The sequence below is a fragment of the Scomber japonicus genome, chromosome 24 (assembly GCF_027409825.1).
Source record: "Scomber japonicus isolate fScoJap1 chromosome 24, fScoJap1.pri, whole genome shotgun sequence".
NCBI lineage: Eukaryota > Metazoa > Chordata > Actinopteri > Scombriformes > Scombridae > Scomber > Scomber japonicus.
In genome coordinates this window covers 13,342,797-13,355,205 of record NC_070601.1, presented here as the reverse complement: position 1 = coordinate 13,355,205, position 12,409 = coordinate 13,342,797, and the positions used below count along the sequence as shown (strand labels likewise).

Below are 12,409 nucleotides of genomic sequence, written 5' to 3'. Positions count from 1 at the left end.
GTTAAATTAAATAAACATGTTCCTAATATGAGAGAGACATTTTTCATCTGTTAGAAATTCATTAACATTTACGGCATAAACCTCCAGACATATCTTCAGATTCAATAAGTCTCTCACCCTGATCCTCATTTCCTGCCCAAGAGGGCCAACACTGGGCGCTTTATTAATGGGGCAGTGAATCTATTTAGCAAGGGAACTGATTTGGAAGTAAAGAAGGTCTAGAGGGAGACATTTCCTCCTTGAACTGCTGTTGCAGTTTGATGGGAGTTAAAAGAAAAGACAATACAAATGCTGACTTGGCTAAACCAATGAATAACCCCACAGCATGACAGAAAAAAACATCTGGCAAAGCACGGTCTAATGACTAAATTCCCAGAGGGGAAAAACAGAGCTCGTAGTTGAAACATTACTCATGTTACAGGTTACAAGTGTCAGCTTTATTTGTTAAAATAGATAATCACGTAGAATTTTACACTTTTTTCAAGTATTCATTGATGAAATTGTAGTCTGGAAGGGGTAAATATCTTAAGTATCAGAATATCAGCAGAAAGATCAATTTTAGAAGAGAATAGTGAATATGACATATTCAAGTCAGGGATGGATGCTGGGAGTTAAAGCTCAGTAGACTTGTGGGGTTTATTTTGACATTTAAATAGCGAAGCAAGCTTATAGCATGAGCAGAACACACAGCTGATAGACACCTTTTATTAGGCTTCAGCTTCTGTTTCTTTGAATGACTTGTTTTCATCCTTCACTGCAACTATGGTTTAATGAAAACGTCAACATTATTTTCGATTAACTTTCTTTTACCAGCCATTCATTAAAATAGGTAAGCTCTAGTGCAGCATAGTTCATTGGGTAAAATAACCCATTGTCTGCTTCTTCTCCACAGTGCACATCTGGCTAAATCATAAGAGTGCATGAAGATACTTGGGGTCAATGATGGAGTCCTGGCCAACAGTGGCCTGGGTCCTGCTAATGACCAACATTGCTAACTGGCTGAAAACAGTCCAGTCACGGGACTTCACCATGAAGGACATCATCCTGCTGCATCCCTCAAGTAAGAGCATATTACATCTGTATGATTGTGTTTTGAGTGTAAAAACCACAGTGACCATACTTGGGAGGTTGCTAGAACACTGAAGGACCACATTATGAAATTCAAGGACAGCAGGTGTGGAAAGCAAAAAGTGTTTGTTTACGACTGACTTTAACAAAAAAGGAGTACTGTTACACAAATGCAAGAGAAAACTGTTATGTGTTGACAGACATGCACACACACACTACTTAGACACAAAGAATAATTATAATCATTTAACTTATAACAAAAGATTCAGTTAAGTGTTTTCAATTCATTGTTATTAAATCAAATCAAGTTCCAAACAGTTATCAGTGTAGAATAGTCTGCTTCCATTTGCTGCTTGTAAGATCATAGGTACCATCTTAGCTATTGGCACATCTTTCAGTCAGAGTAGGGCTCAGCCATGGGTACATGAAACAGAAAAGGAAAGTTCATTATTACTTCCCAATTTAGAAAGACATGATGTGTCAACTTAAGATATATTAAAGTATTCTATTTTTAATTTCTCAAAACATTTCAAAATCGGCCTCCAACAGGCTCATGAAACGAAAGATTAGGGAACTGAACTGTGGTGTGTGTATCATGAGTAACAGGCTTTGTTTTTGTGATTGAAAAGTGGTTGACCTTGAGACCTATAGCTGTTTCCAAGCAGCGTACTGAAGAGATGATTATTCAGAGATGTTGTCTGGAAAACATCTTTTATGTAACAACTTTGAATCTAGGTCTTCACTTGTATAAATAATGTAGTGTGGCTGCCTCCGGTAACTCCACCTCAAAGCAGGCGAAGAAGTGGTTCTGCCCTCTGGTGGTTAAAGAAAGGTTGTTCCATGAGAGTAGTGCAGCACAGTAGAAGGTTCAGTCCCCCACAGCTCCTCACACCAGCTGAGCTCATCAACTCACCTCTCTCTTCTACAACTGGTTGCCCAAACCACACCTAGATCCACACTCTCTTTCTTTCTTTTTAGTACTGTTATGGTGTTAAGCAACTTGTCAGCAGCCATACAAATTTAAGAGGTGCAAAAAAAACATGTGTAAATACACATTTAAATTCAAGGAAGATGTATATATTTAAACCATGAATATCATAATCTCACATTGTCAGTTGCTAAAAGTACTGACATGTGTCTGTCTTCCACAGCTACACCTCATCCTGGTGGCTTCAAGTGCTTCACGTGTCAAGATGCTCCAGACAACTATGAGTGTAATCGTTGGGCACCAGATGTGTACTGTCCAAAAGGTATCTGAGATTTTTGGATACCAACCTCCACAATCTTACTAAAATATGAAGAAAATCGTGATGTTGAGGAATTAAAATAACCTGGAAGTACAGGTAGGTGAGGCAGGAGTCAAAGTGAATCTCCCTTTATGTGTCATGTCCCATCTCCAGGTACCAGGTACTGTTACACACTCCACATGATGGATAACCATGGCGACAGTGTATCTGTGACCAAACGCTGTGTGTCCCTGGAGAACTGTCTCTTCACTGGCTGTGCTCATGTCACTGATAATGGCTATAAGGTATGTGGAGTTTCCTGATTATACACCGCATTAATGTCCACAACCTGCAGGGACATTTTTCTTATCTCCTCCTTCAAGGTGTGCTCGTCCTGCTGTGAGGGGAACATCTGTAATTTGCTGGTGCCGAAAAACGAGAGCAGCGCTGTTTTCTCCTCCACTTCTCCTCTGTACAGCAAGGGCACAGGCCTTCATCCTACAACACTGAGCTACATCGTCATCAGCATCCTCACTGCAAGACAAGTTTGACAGTGACACATATCATGAGGTCCAGTGAACTGTAAAGTGCCAACCAAAGTATATTAACTTAGCAATGATTCGTTAACTTTGTGTAATTCATTTTTATATTTCTAATTTACATAATTTTGCTGTTAATTTATCCTGTTTAAAAAACATGATGGATTAAATTATGTATTATACATATAAGTGTAAAAGAACATTCAGAAAACTGTAACAGACATACAACAGTTGTAAATTGTCCAACTTACAACAGTATGTGTCTTGTCAATATTAAATTGTTTGTAATATTGATTTTTATCTTGTTTTTTTGTATGTGATAAATGTATACTAATTATTGTGACTTGACATAACTTCACTTATGGTTTGGTCCAGATTTTACAATCTGTCTTCCACATTTAAGCATCAACACTACATTTGAAAATGTAAATTAATGTAGGGCAGAATTCCAGGAGAGGGAATACATCTGGTCGTAAGACTAGAGTTGTTTCTCAATGGATATTTTAACAGTCTTGTCTTTGGTTTAGGACTAGTCTTAATCTCTGAGAAACTACATCATAGTTTTTAACACTCTTTCATTTATGTTTACTGTACATGTATATTTACAATTTGTAACTTTTGAGACAATTTGCTGGCTTTTTCGGTCTGTTTTGTACTTTCTGTAGAAAATGTGTTGATGTAAATCTAATCAACCACTAGATGGTGACAAAGAGACAGCAATGTCACATCCTATAATCTATAAAGATGCACCCATTTCTATAATGTTTTTTTTTATTATTAAAAGTGAGAAATAAAAGAAATTAGTCACACAAGTCCAATGTGGATGTGGTTGAAGTCATTCTAAACATATTGGGCATAATTTTATACGTTTTGCAGATTCACATATTTTTAAACTTTTAAACATTGGGATCTTGTTCTAAGACTAACATCACTTCTGTGAAGAACACACAATAACTAGAGGAAAAAAAGGTTTGTCACTACATCTTGATTAAGTCACTTTATTTTTTCTTCACAGCTGTACTGCTTCAACAAACACAGCATCCATGTTTCTTTCGATCCTGTGCAACATTTCAGAGAAAAAAAAAACAATACTGTACACTTGTAGGTATGAAAGGTGTTGACCTGACGAGTCAGCCTAAATCTTATGGTCAATCTGGATTTTTCACAGTAGGAACTGATCGCTGCCTGGTTACCTGTGAAAGGTTTCTATTTAATATCAATGTTTCTGTTATCATAAAACACACGTCATACTCTAAATGTTTTCTATAGACTCAACAAATGGCCGATGTCACGTGAAATTCTGCACCTAGAGTGTGTGTTTTTCTGTGGCTGTTGTGCAGGATGAGCCAGGTTTAAAGGTGACCTGTCAGTCAGGCACAGCACTGAGGTACACGGAGTCTCACTCACGTCCATAAATCCATAAACCACCAACACTACTGTACATCAAGTTCCAAGCATCTTTAAAACACACTTGTGTTTGGATTTAGCTCTGTAGAGTATAAATAATAATAATATTGACAAAATAATACAAAAAAGAGCCTATTCCTCATCGTCTGAAAGTCCTTGTAGTCTTGCGATGACGGCGCTGTGAGTTGGTGCGTTGGTAAAAACAGTCCCAACAAACAAAGGCGTTCCTCTCAAGATGTGGCGTATAACTGTACAGGAGGCCGACACCTCGATGTGAAAGCCTAGATCTCTCAGTTCCTCCTCTGTCCGCAGAGCGCTTTGACTCATTGGAGATGCAAAGAACTGTTTGGGGAACACAAGGAACAAAAGAATTACTCAACTATTTTCTAATAAACAATAAAAAATACAAATATTAATATGCTCCTCAAGGGTGGTATGTATGTACTAATGATAAGTTATTCTTATATTTGTAACCATTTTCTACAACATTAACTTAATGACTCCTAATTTGAGGTGTAGCCAAGGTCTAAGGTTCCATGACTCTGAACTGCAGCACTGCTCAGGAGGTGATACTAAAATCTAGGTTCTACGTTCTCTCAGGGAGGGAACACAACAGCCAGCTAGCAACATGTCAAACACCACAGGACGTATGAGGATGAGCACTGCGAGGACGTTTGTTTTAATATGTAGCCAATATTCTGAGTCTGAATTATGAATATTATTTTCATTATCAATTAATCCGCAGATTATTTTCTTGATAATTGATTAATCATTTGGTCTAAAAAACAAAGTACAGTCATGTGATACTGAAGCCTCCCAACAAAAAACCCAAAGTATTAAATTTACACTGATTTATGACCAAGGAAAGTAACACATTCTCACATTTAAGAACCTTGAACTAGTCAATATTTGGCATTTGTGCTTTAAAAATTACTTAAAACAATTTTTTCAATGATGAACAGTTGCTGAGTAATTTCCTGTCTATTGACAATTTGATTGATTAGTGTTTTTCTGCCTTGTTACAGTGTTGGGAGTGATGGGAGAAGGTCAGGCAGGACCACACAAACCATAAAGGGTCCATGTGGCTGCAGGTTTTCATTCCAACCAAGCAGGAGAACACAAGGCTCGAGACTGATCTCAGTTTTCAGACAGTTGTTTGGTCGAATCGTGTGGTCTTGCTTTGTTGGAACAAAAATCTGCAGGCACACGGCCCTTTATGGAATTGTTTGGAAATATTTTTCACACTTAATAGCGGAGGAGCACGACTTAACGCTGGATTGTATTTTCTCTTGAAGAATGTTTCTAAAAACGAGCACAAACAGAACATAACTCACAGCTGCTCCTGTTGTCGGATCGATGAAGTCCGCCCAGTAGCCTGCGGTCCACAGAGCGAAGCACATCTCTTTGGCGCCGCTCACAAACTGCAGTTAGGAGGAAATGTAGTGAGCAGACTCTCCAACTTCACACCTCTCACATTTACAAACTTTACATACAGAACTAACACTCAAGACATCGTGGCACTCACTTTGTGAAGCAAATTATCTTTGTCCTGCTCTGCCGCCTCGCACCGGCTGCTGCTCTGTGTGACTGTTACAACTGTGATGGAAGTGTTTGGCGCTGTGGGGAACATTAGCTCCAAATCTGACACACACACACACACACACACACACACACACACACACACACACACAGAGTTTGGTTAGTACAAGCAACTGAATGTTACTAACAGACGATAACATTTTCTTAAGCCGTAAACCTTATCTTACCTTTTCTTAACAGCTCAGGGCAGGAATTTATGGCGCAATCTGTCTCCGTCTGATTGAAGTACTGCTCAGCTTTGTGTACTCTCGTGGATATAGGACCCAGTTTTCCCTGATGAACACACAAACACACATTGTTTCAGACTACATATCGTTCCAGTTTCAACAGTGCACATTGACACAGCAGCTTTGAGCCCTGGAGATAATTTATTGTCCAGAGAACATTTATTTCTTTGGAAAGTATTATTGAGACCAAAACAAGATATCTCACAGTACTTATAAACATGATTTCACAAAACAAACATCAATAATAATAATAAAAAGATGTGACCCTAGTGTCTTTGTATATTTTAATAAACTTACATGGAACTCATTAACAAACTGAGCCAGTATAAACTGGTGTCTCTCTGTGCAGCTTGGGGTTGTAAGTACGTCTGGAACCGTCTTGTGGACTGGAGTTTTCTTTTGGTCCTCCATGCCCTCCAGGTGGCAGTCAAATCCAGCGTTGCCAGGTAACTGGAAGCGCTGGTCCTGAGGTCCGAATGGTCCCATGTTCTCATCAGGCCACACGGTCCTGGGGCCTGGAGGAGACATGAGGATTGTTTGTTATTATTTATTTGATGTCTTAGGTTTTGCCTTGCTTATTGGACCAAAATCTGACATTTTACAACAATTATTTTAGAACTGATTTTGTTGTTGACCAATAATTGATGGTTGCTATATTTAGTACCTCACCTGAATCTGTGTGTGATACAGTGACATAAGGCTCATCTGAGCTTGCAGCAGAGAAGGTTCTAACTCTGCCGACCCTGAGAGCAGCTGCAGCTTGAAGGCCAGCGGTCTGAGATAGGACCAGCCTGCCTCGACCACACAGCACCTACAGAGAAAAAAATGCATCTATTAACAGACAGCAGCACTATATGAAACAGGTCCAATATTCTCATAATGACCGTGGTGGGACATCATACTTGCAGCTATATGCTTCCTCTGCTTTTTAACACTGCAGCAGACACTAACAACTGGCTACATATTAGCCTTAATAGAGATAATAGTTCTCCGGAATTAAGAAGGTCAAACCAATTCCCTCAAATTATCTGACAATCTAAAAGTTTTCTTTTCAGTTGGTAAACATATACATCTTATGCAATACAGGTTAGCCTATAAACACACTATACACTCATCCAATACAACAGCTGTGCCATAAATTCTACTTTTGTATTGAATGTCATATTTTGCCCCCTGAAGTATGTTAATAGAGTGGACAACATATTAAGAACATCATTCAATATAATGCAAGTAAAGTAAGATTATCACCTTTCTGACAATGTCAACAACAATTGAAAATGTATAATCTTTATAAAAGTAGAATTTAAAGCAGAGCTGTTGTATTGTAATGCATTAGATTACACAGGTGTTCCTAATAAAGTGGTCAGTTAGTGTATCTTCTAGTAAATTCAGCATCTTTACGATTCAAGGGAAATCACTTATTTAGTTAATATCCCTACTATTTGGTGATTGTTGTTGCTGTTGTTTTGTGCTATCTCACAGTGATACACGATGCCCCTTTATTTTATATTTTTCTCTACCGTTTACTGTTTGTTTGTTTTTTGTACTTATAGCTACTTGTGTTTGTCGAGATTTATTTTGTTTTCTTGTGTCTATGCTATTACTTATTTTCAATGGTTGTACTGTAGCAACTGGTTTCATGTTTCATTAAACTTGTATATATTGAAAAGTTCATCACTTGTTGTAGAAGAAACTTCAAGAGTTATATCTGGTTTTGTATAATCTGAAAAGTGCAAAGTCATCATAGAAAATGTGTAAGTTTATGAACTGGCCAAATAATAAGATGAATACACTTATGTAGACTTAATATTAGTGGCAGATCATTTTTGAGTCGAGTGTTATTTTGCATGTGTCATTAAATTGGCTATTTTTTTAATGGAGTCTGGTTACAACACACTTTACACAAGAGACAAGACACACAGGTGTTATGAGACTTACACTGCTGGACATTTTAATCCCCTCCTTTCGTGTGTTTAACCTGTTGGATAAAAAAAACATAACCTTATGTATACAAGCATTAGTTACCACACGTTGTTTTTAAACTAAAACAAGCTAAGCAGCTAACTTTGAGCATGATGCAATGGTTACAAATATATTTCACTGGGCTGCGATAGCATTTATCTTCCAAAGTAACAACAATAAACATGCTTAAGATACACACCGTCCAAACTATATATGTTAATGTCATGAATAAACAAACAATTGGCTGACTAGCTGCTGCCGTTGTTACCTAACACGAGCTGATAAGGGTCAGCTGACATTTTGTTTTGACACTTTCTCTTTTCAGCCACATAGTTGTTAGAGCTCGTTGTGTACATTCTACGTGACAGCGCGGACAACATACGTCTTCATAGTCTTCATAAAAAATGACAATTATAAATAAGTTAATTGGATTATAGTATGAAAGTACAAACTGTTCTTACCTGACAACTCGCACGTAGCCTGAACGTCAATGGCTTCGCCAAAACAACGACGGGTAGTGACGAGGGGCAAAAATTACACATGCGCACTTTGCCTTTGTTATTATATGCAGTGGTTTGATGTAAGCAGTGTGTGGATGTAAGTGGTGTTATTATTGTCAAAATAAATATTAACAACAGGTCACTTTTCTTAAATGTAAAATTGTGCTTATTAGTGACAATATTAATTTACTAACACTACAAAACCAGAGGCTAGACTCTTTAAAAATGACCTAAAACCTATCAGTTCTTGAAATATTTTACCCTGAACTCTTATAATTGTATTCTTATTGTGTGTTCTATGTTATAAATAATGCAGCACTGTGAGACTCACTATGAATGAAAAGTATAAATTAATTTTATTATGTTTTTCTATGTCTAACCACTAGATGGCAGCAAATCAACAGTTAACAGGAGCAAGGTTTTTATTATGACTCCAGTTCTGAACTGTTTGTCTTTAATTGAGGCCTTTACATAACATGCTAAATGACTGACATCTATTTGTATTCATGTAAATTGACTTTAAATGTTAATTGTCTTTAACATTTAACGTCTTTAAACCTTATTTAATTACCTGGTATTTTGTTCTTGTTTTGAGTGAGGCATATCTTCTGTTTCAAGCTTCTGGAGTCACTTAGGTGTGGGGAAACAACAGATAACTGTGTTTTACCTGACTGCACAGTTGCATTAATTATTCGGATGATGTGTGTTTTCTAAAAGTTATGTACAAAACTTTAGTTTGACCAGGCAAAGTGCGTTAAGAGTACTTTCACTTCACTTTCTAGAATTCAACTGAGCTTTACCTTTCATAACCCCAAAATAATGTCTAGTATCAAGGACTGAGTGTGTTTGTACTGAGCAGTTCCCTGGTGAGAAACTGTTGAGAAATACATTTGCTCAGCAAAATCCCCTCCCTTGATTGTTAAAGTTTAAAAACTTGAATAGAGAAATCATCCTGGCATTAACATTATTATTTACTTGTCAGAAGTCGAGAAGGACAAGGACAGCGAGTAAAGTGCATTTTTGCTGGCATAGACACATCTCTTCAGCTGACTTGGGCAAGCTGATTGACACTTTCTCTGAGCTGACAGGATATGTAGTGGGAGTTTACCCTGAGACCAACATGCTTCACTCACTGTAGACAGCTGCAACAATGTGTGTGTGTGTGTGTGTGTGTGTGTGTGTGTGTGTGTGTGTGTGTGTGTGTGTGTGTGTGTGTGTGTGTGTGTGTGTGTGTGCGCGTGTGTGTGTGCGCGCGTGCGTGCGTGTGTGTGCGTGGTGATGAGGCAAGAGGAGCTGCACACAGCCTGGCTGTCAGCGAGTCTCCCACAGGATTATTTGTAACAGCAGCACAGCATCCACCCTATGGAGCCCCTGTGGGATATACACACACACATACAGATAAACATGCACCAGCATCCGAAAGCAGCTATTAAATGAATTCTTCACCCCCGGCTTTCTCCACACACTTTTTTCCTGGTGAAGAGCATTGAAGAAAAAGAAGAATAAAGATAGGCTGGTGGCAATTCAATACTCTGCATTAGAGGGATGATGTACAGCAATCTAATGCCATTAAAACTGAACTTAACAATTTGTTTTTGTATTAATTAGCACTAATTGTTGAGTGAAAATTAATCAGTTAGTTGGTAAAATACCTGAAAATAATTAGTAAATCACAAGTCCACAGAGCCCATGACAACATCATCATATTACATGTTTTATCTGACCAACAGTCCATATTATATTTACAATCACATAAAACACAGAAAAACAGGCACATTTTCACTACTGAGAAGCTGGAATCAGCAAGTATTTGATATCTTTGCTTGATAAATGACTTGAAATGAGTAATTGGTTGTCAGTTGCTGTTGATATATTTCCTGTCATTTGACCAATTGATTAATCGACCAATCATGCATAATTTATAACAGTAGTTGTTGTGAGAATTCAACTGATATTGGCAATAAGAGGTTACAAACCCAGTATTTTCTAATAAAGCTACCAAATGTTTTTCTTCAATGCCTAATATTTGACTATTGCAGATTCAGATTCAGAAACCATATTGTCTGCTGTGACAGAAAATCATCATAGCTAACCTTTCAACACTCAGACATACAATACATCCTCCTAAAACAGAATAACAACAAAGAACAGAAATAACTAGATATGATATGGGTGCATATAAGGTGGGTATGTAAAAGTACACTGTTGTTTCATTTCAACAAATTGGTAGTTTTGAAAAGCCTTTGAAACTACCAGAAAGTAATATACTAAATTTCAGGTATGTTTTTGTAAATAAGCCTATTTGCTTTCTTGCCAAGAGTTAGATGAGCAAATTGATACCACTGTAAGTTAAATATGAAGCTCGAGCCAGGACATGGTGAACTAGCCTGGCTCATCTGTGTGGGTGTTGGGGTACAAACCCCAAATGTAAAAAAACATGCTGGCTTTTGCTTCATGTTTAACATACAAACATGACAGGTGAGTCAAACTTCTCATCTAACTTTCAGCAAGAAAGCAAATAAGAGTATTTCCAAAAATGCTGTCAATCAACTTCCAAGCCCCCTTTCCCAGAACAATTGCAGTTACACAATTCCTAAGTTACGGTGGAAGTCCATTTGGGATGACAAGTAAGAGATAATGAAAATCCTTTACATAACTGAATCATAAAGAGTTATGGACAAAAGGATAAAAGTAAGGGTAAAACTATTGAGGATACACAAACACCAAAGTCTTGTATATGCAATAAATCAAATAAAAAAAATAAGTATAAGACTAAATGAATACATTGAGAAAAATTAGGTACCACCCAAAAACACCTAAGACAGACCCCGGAAAAGTTCATTCATCCAATTATTAACCGTGGGAACAACTTCTTTATTCTAGATCAAAAAGGGTTTTTTTGCAATTAAACAAAAAGAAAGAAGTTGTTGTGGTGACTTGTTCAATGTCGATATAGAGTCCGAGAAAATTGCTGTTCCTTAAACATGTGTTGACCACACTAAGGCAAGCTAATAAATAGACTTTGAAATGGGAAATGTTTTTCTGTGGCTGTGGTCAGTGAGGAATCTCTATCATGTCGTGGACTGACCAATATGAGTCTTAAATAATGGTCTGGTATGAGAGCCATATCTCCGCTCTAATTGTTTCTGTGAGACACTTTCCCTGGACAGTGGTGACTGGTTATGCGAGAAGAATTCCTAAACGCAGCCTTGAGACCACCAGACAAAGCCATGAGTCAGACAAAGTCTTTTTTATTGCTGCGCTGTCAGGCCGCACCGGATCTTGTTTGGAATCAGCACTTTTCTGTTGCCATTTCATCCACTGTTGAAAGCCTGTATTTCCATTTCACATAGTCTGAGCTACCTGCCTGTGTCAGCACACTATTAAGAGCACTCATTCTTTAACTAATGACACAGTGAGAGCCATTAAAAACCTATTTCTCATCTCCTTGGTATCATGTGTGGATGACAAACCTATTAGGATGGCAGAATTAAAGGTTTTCGTCATGTTTCCCACCAACCATCACTTCCACCCGACCATTAACCCATACTTGCTCGTACAGGATTTAATACCGTTGCTTGTGTGTTAGGCATTAAATCCTCTATACCTCCAGGACAAAATCTAGTTTATGTCAGCCCTTATCAGTCCTACCACTGGTTGACTTTAAACCAAAACTGATCGGGCCAGACAATTGATCAAGTGCAAAAAGTATGAGAAATGTGACCTACTGTATGTAGGCTTGTAGAATTTAATGCAAGAACTGACAGTATGTGAAATTTATATGTTTAATTAGTAACATCTAACATAATAGCAAGACACGTAATGTTGAAATGCCTTAATTGTACTTCCAATGAGTTCTCTCTTGTTCTTGATATGGAACA

The 12,409-nt window shown here is 37.7% G+C and overlaps 2 protein-coding genes across 3 annotated transcripts; one reads left to right on the top strand and one right to left on the bottom strand.

The window, feature by feature from the left end:
• Positions 1 to 939: 939 nt before the first annotated feature.
• LOC128354202 (ly6/PLAUR domain-containing protein 6-like) lies at positions 940 to 2,845 on the top strand. The gene is made up of 4 exons (XM_053314469.1): positions 940 to 1,060; positions 2,220 to 2,318; positions 2,469 to 2,599; positions 2,678 to 2,845. The coding sequence occupies exons 1-4, from the start codon at positions 940 to 942 to the stop codon at positions 2,843 to 2,845; spliced, it is 519 nt and encodes a 172-aa protein (XP_053170444.1).
• Positions 2,846 to 3,813: 968 nt separating this feature from the next.
• LOC128354193 (cobalamin trafficking protein CblD-like) lies at positions 3,814 to 8,537 on the bottom strand. 2 transcript variants are annotated; one of them, XM_053314460.1, is made up of 8 exons: positions 8,490 to 8,537; positions 8,005 to 8,044; positions 6,736 to 6,877; positions 6,364 to 6,581; positions 6,007 to 6,112; positions 5,766 to 5,881; positions 5,575 to 5,661; positions 3,814 to 4,582 (listed from the first exon to the last, which is right to left on the bottom strand). In XM_053314460.1, exons 2-8 carry the CDS (start codon positions 8,014 to 8,016, stop codon positions 4,373 to 4,375), a joined length of 891 nt encoding a protein of 296 aa, XP_053170435.1. In that variant the 5' UTR covers positions 8,017 to 8,044; positions 8,490 to 8,537; the 3' UTR covers positions 3,814 to 4,372. The 2 variants fall into 2 exon arrangements, with proteins under 2 accessions (XP_053170435.1, XP_053170434.1); XM_053314459.1 differs by lacking the exon at positions 8,490 to 8,537 and having other exon boundaries at positions 8,005 to 8,161.
• Positions 8,538 to 12,409: the final 3,872 nt, after the last annotated feature.

Excerpts from the sequence above, each read along its gene's own strand:
- LOC128354193 (XM_053314459.1), bottom strand. The coding sequence starts at position 8,064 with ATGTTTTTTTTATCCAACAGGTTAAACACACGAAAGGAGGGGATTAAA. Across the intron at positions 6,582-6,735 it reads TGTATCACACACAGATTCAG|GCCCCAGGACCGTGTGGCCT; the intron begins GTGAGGTACTAA and ends TGTCTCCTCCAG. Across the intron at positions 5,882-6,006 it reads CCCTGAGCTGTTAAGAAAAG|ATTTGGAGCTAATGTTCCCC; the intron begins GTAAGATAAGGT and ends TGTGTGTGTCAG.
- LOC128354202 (XM_053314469.1), top strand. The coding sequence starts at position 940 with ATGATGGAGTCCTGGCCAACAGTGGCCTGGGTCCTGCTAATGACCAAC. Across the intron at positions 1,061-2,219 it reads CATCCTGCTGCATCCCTCAA|CTACACCTCATCCTGGTGGC; the intron begins GTAAGAGCATAT and ends TGTCTTCCACAG. Across the intron at positions 2,319-2,468 it reads AGATGTGTACTGTCCAAAAG|GTACCAGGTACTGTTACACA; the intron begins GTATCTGAGATT and ends TCCCATCTCCAG.